The sequence below is a fragment of the Semicossyphus pulcher genome, unplaced genomic scaffold, assembly GCF_022749685.1.
Source record: "Semicossyphus pulcher isolate SPU_LCO1_2020_fin unplaced genomic scaffold, fSemPul1.0.p SCAF_4, whole genome shotgun sequence".
NCBI classification, from domain to species: Eukaryota; Metazoa; Chordata; class Actinopteri; order Labriformes; family Labridae; genus Semicossyphus; species Semicossyphus pulcher.
The window spans coordinates 29,339,478-29,344,198 of record NW_027211715.1 but is presented as its reverse complement, the minus strand read 5'-3'; the positions used below and the strand labels follow the sequence as shown (position 1 = coordinate 29,344,198).

General features: G+C 44.8%; 1 protein-coding gene across 2 annotated transcripts; it reads left to right on the top strand.

The window, feature by feature from the left end:
• The first annotated feature begins 226 nt into the window (after positions 1-226).
• On the top strand, positions 227-4,501 carry dmrt2b (doublesex and mab-3 related transcription factor 2b). 2 transcript variants are annotated; one of them, XM_069680098.1, is made up of 3 exons: positions 227-1,179; positions 2,168-2,270; positions 3,483-4,501. In XM_069680098.1, exons 1-3 carry the CDS (start codon positions 817-819, stop codon positions 4,316-4,318), a joined length of 1,302 nt encoding a protein of 433 aa, XP_069536199.1. In that variant the 5' UTR covers positions 227-816; the 3' UTR covers positions 4,319-4,501. The 2 variants fall into 2 exon arrangements, with proteins under 2 accessions (XP_069536199.1, XP_069536198.1); XM_069680097.1 differs by having other exon boundaries at positions 227-1,200.
• The last annotated feature ends 220 nt before the right edge of the window (positions 4,502-4,721 follow it).

Genomic DNA, 4,721 nt, shown 5'->3' with positions numbered 1-4,721 from the left:
TTAAGTCATTAATAGTCAATGAAATTAGTCAAAAGCTTTTTTTTCTAACTCCATTTTTTTTTTACTCAGATGTTGATCTCCCACTTTGTGTCATTCGGAGATGAGGGTTGGAAAACTTCCAAAAATCTCTTGAAAGATGAGGAGAAGTTGTGGGCAGGGCCGGGCAGGTACAGGAGTTTATAGGCTGAAGGGGAGTTCCTTTAGCTGCACACGGGCTTCCCCAAATCTTTCCTCCCGGGTCTCGCGCCAGGAGCTCCGCATTGTGGCCCGGTCTACAATCCGCCGGACTTTGGAAACAGCGTCAGAGAGCAGCTGAGAGATGCTGAACATTTCAAACGTCTGGCGGTAGGCTGCAAAGTTTCCACCCTGAGAACGCCGTCATGTAGCAGCAGCAGCAGGAGAAAGGACAGGACACCTCACGGCTCGGTGTTTTAATAGGAGTTTGTTTGCTGTGAAGTAGTTGCGCGCGGCCTCTCCATGCCGGCAATCAAACTCGTAATGGTTTACTTTCAGTCTAATGGAAGCTGATTTATTTTAATTATGAGATAATACGGTCTGTGCGTGTTGTGTTGCAGAATCAGCGCTGTTGGAGTTCTATTATTTTGTTCTTAATTGGTTTTCTGTAGCTATTTCAAATGCGTGCGTAAAACAACACCACCGCTGCTCTCCTGACTTTTAATGAGGCCGATTTTTTCAGTGCTTCTACTTTGATTAACTTCCAAAATCATGATTGATTGGTTGTAGCTTAAGTAAAAATAATTTTCATATTTGCGTAAGAAAGGAAATAAAGGAGAGATTCGGCACTTTTAGTCATAGATGTCCTCTGAGCTGGAAGGAGGCCTGCAGCTGGAGACCACAGCAACACTTGACGCACTGAAATACGAAGAAGTTATTGATGTGACAAGTCCTGACGGATGCGCCGGGCAGCGCGGCCGCCGCGGGGTCCCAGGGGAGAATAAAGTGACCCTGTCTCCGGAGCGCCATCAGCAGAAACCGCGCAAGATGACCCGGAGCCCCAAATGCGCGCGCTGTCGGAACCACGGCGTTGTTTCGTGTCTGAAAGGCCACAAACGCTTCTGCCGCTGGAGGGACTGCCGCTGCGCCTGCTGCCTGCTGGTGGTGGAGCGGCAGCGGGTTATGGCAGCTCAGGTCGCGCTGAGGAGGCAGCAGGCTGCGGAGGTGAGGAGGGCACGAGGGCAGGTCAGTGATGGAGAAATGATAAAGTGTAAACAGACGGGTAAATAATGACCTACCGTAGGTGATGATCAGGAGGCAAACATAAGGGAAAGTGGCTACAGAGGGAAAGCTATTCTAGAAAGAAATATCTACTGTATCTACTATTCAGATTAAATCGGCCCTTTACTGTAACAAGCTGTTAATTTAACACAGTGATTCTCTTGAACTTTCAGTGCAGTATAATTTCATAAAGAGAAAGTAGTTCCCACTTTAAAGTGCTTAAATAAAAGTGCACAGTTTGAACTTGTGTGTGTGATCATGGCCTATAGCAGAAAGTAAAGTAGTAAGCTGAACTGTTTCTATCTGACTGAAGATGTACAGCTACAGGCTGAAGCGTACACATTGCATTTATTGATTAATCAAAATTAAATAAAAACATTTGGACAAGTCGGATCAGATTATTAGTATTACTGTTTGCTACTTAGTTTGAAGTGTGCTGCCAATTTAATATTTAAGCTTAATGAAATAAGGAAGTTACACCTGCACACACACACACAGAGCACAGCTATAAGACCCAGTACATCAGACACACTTAAAGAATCACTTACAGAACTTTAAACATCTCTCTAATTTGAGTTTGTTTTGCACTTTGTAATCTGCAGTCTGTCTGTATTTAAAGGTGGATATCAATGCATATTTCAGATTTTATTACGCAGACAAATGTTAACTGAATGTATTTAATTAAAACATAATATCAATATAATATTAAACCACCTTAATTATCAGGTATAGAAAGAAACAAGGTATTTACACACGTCTCTATTCAAACAGACCTACATTTATTCCTCTAGTGTTCATATCTCTATTACTTAGAGCGTTCTACTCGCCTCTTACATAATGTTCTAATTCCCTTTAATTACCCCTGGGCCACAGTCTCAGTGTAATTTGATTGTGTCTGACTGTGTGATTCCTGTTCCCGTGTTTCTCTCAGGGTAAGAGGGGGGTCAGGTGCGCAGCTCCGTTGCGGAGGACAGCGTATCAGCGTTACAGCCGAGCAGCCGAGCCGAGCAGCCTGGCTAAGAGCATCCTGCAGGGTAAAGTTTAATTAAGAGCTACTTTCTCATTAACGTGTCTTCTTCGCTCCGAGACAGTGATAGAAAAGCTTGTTTTTTTTTCTCTATTTCAGTAGATGTGATTAAACCTTTAAAGTCAATATTCACATTTGTTACCTTTAGTGCATGGAGGGTCTTAAATCGTGTAAGATCATGAGAGCTTGGTTTGCACTGATGTTGTTGACTTATTTCTGTCTAAATTGTAACCCTGCTTTTGAAAGGCCTTAAAGAAAAAAGTTTATTATTAGTATTATTTTTTATTGATTGATTGATTTGCTGGGGCATTTGCTCCCTGCAGGTTTACCTTATTATTAACCATAACCTGAATCCAGCGTTAAGAAGAAGAAGGTGTACTTTATTAATCCAAGAGGGGAAATTCACTTGTTATTATTACAAGCATGCTACAGAAACATAGGCCCGAAATACACACATGCACAAACAGGACTCCATGGACATGCACTAATGGAGAGATGTCAGCGTGAGGGGGCTGCATATGGATTGCGCCCCCAAGCAGTTAGGGATTCAGTGCCTTGCTCAAGGGCACCTCTCAAGCTACCAGTCCCAATTCCATACTCGGTCCGTACCGGGACTTGAACCAGCCACCCTCCGGTTCCCAACCAAGTTTAAATCTACAGTAATGGTCGACCTTGTGGGAACCTGCTTTAGGCCTCAAACATAAACATAGTCTCCACATTGTCACTAAACAAACACACATTTGTCCCTATAAGTAAACTCTATAAGTACGCACAGGTGTATGCTCTTAAACAGACACATGCACACTCAAATTTTTACTCCTTTTCTAAGCCTGCTTGCGACCACATCGCCAGTATTTCTTCTTCAACGTCATTATTTCCCAGCACTACTCTCACTTAATTTATCCAAACAAACCTGATCACTGCAGCTTCACTATTTCACATCAACAGGCCATTAATGTAATACATGGTGTGTATTAATACCTGCTGGCATGCAGTCAGTTCCTGCAGGAGGCTTTGTCTTCTTTACGGCCCCCTCAGCCGCTCTGTGCTCTCAGCAAAGCAAAACCGACGCCGCTAACCAAGTGCATCATTAAAATATTAAAGAACAAAGTACTCAAACATAAACACAACAATTAATGGTCGGAACAACTTCATTATTTATAACTGAATGAAATATATGAATGCATAACAGCCGCCTGTGGCTCTGCTCCCTTTGCAGGGCTGAAACCGGCAGTGCCGCTGGAGGACGACGCCCCCTGCTGGTCGAAGCAGACGCAGCGCGACCAAACGCACTTCCCGTGCCCGTCCATCAGCGCCCGCATGAGGAAGAGGAGAGCGTTTGCGGACAAGGAGCTGGAGAACGTGATGCTGGAGCGGGAGCTGAGGCAGCGAGAGCTGCAGAGCGACCTGTCCTTCTCCTCCTCCGCCCTCGTCCCCATGCTCCACCCTCCGCCCTTACCTGCCTCTCCTAGCCTGCACTGCTGCCTTCTCAGCAAGGACCCCAGCGCTGCGGGGACATCCGGTTATGTGCCTGTGTACAAATATAAGCCTCTGTATGAGTGTGACTTTCAGTTTTATCAGTTCTTCCAACTAAAAAGCAGGTCTTCTGAGGCGGACTATAAAGACTTCATGTGCCAAACGTCAGAGCAAACTAGCGAGGAAGAGGAGGGGAAAAGTAGCTGGAAGGGCTGCGAGAGGAAAGACAGACCCGAGCTGATACAACAAAGACTCAAGCATCACGGCTGCACCTCGTCAGGCTCAGACTTCGTCAAATCCGCCTCAAACCCAGCAGAAATAATGACCTCAAATGGCTCCTCAGCCGTCACACGCTCTATTTGTGGATCAGATCAGGGTATCCTGGGCGGGCCGCACGTCAGTGCACCCAGCAGGACTTTTGATCCCAGACCCCTGACGGCTAAAAGCTGGTGCGCAGACGCTCCTGCCAACCACACAGCCGCTCACGCCGACTCCGTCAAGAGCCCTCATAGCAGCTCGGTGAGGACTCCCGCTGTGAGGCCATTACCCTTCTCTGTGGAGGCTCTGCTGAGGGCCTGACAGGCCAATGGAAAGCAGTTTAGTGCACTTTGTTTATGTGGTGTTGAATGAACACATTTATAAGTGGCTTTTTGTATTTAAGGCTTTAAAACACTCTGCTGCAAAGGACGGGTCGCTATAAAGTGGCTAACATTATGTATTTTTATGTTATAACATATCAATAAAACATATATATGCACTTGATTTTGTACAAATATACAGCTCAATATTGTAATCCTTATTTATTCTCCTGTCAGCAGTGCAGTGAAAGCTTATTGAACCGTCTCCCATAAATCTTGTTTTGTTCCCTTTTCCTGCAGAAGAAAAACACTCCGTACATCCATAAAACAAAGTTTATGAAAAAGTTAAGTAGTGTTTGAACTTGTGCCCATTTCTCACTTTATGCTTTGATTTCTAAATCAAA

Excerpts from the sequence above, each read along its gene's own strand:
- dmrt2b (XM_069680097.1), top strand. The coding sequence starts at position 817 with ATGTCCTCTGAGCTGGAAGGAGGCCTGCAGCTGGAGACCACAGCAACA. Across the intron at positions 1,201-2,167 it reads TGAGGAGGGCACGAGGGCAG|GGTAAGAGGGGGGTCAGGTG; the intron begins GTCAGTGATGGA and ends TGTTTCTCTCAG. Across the intron at positions 2,271-3,482 it reads GGCTAAGAGCATCCTGCAGG|GGCTGAAACCGGCAGTGCCG; the intron begins GTAAAGTTTAAT and ends CTCCCTTTGCAG.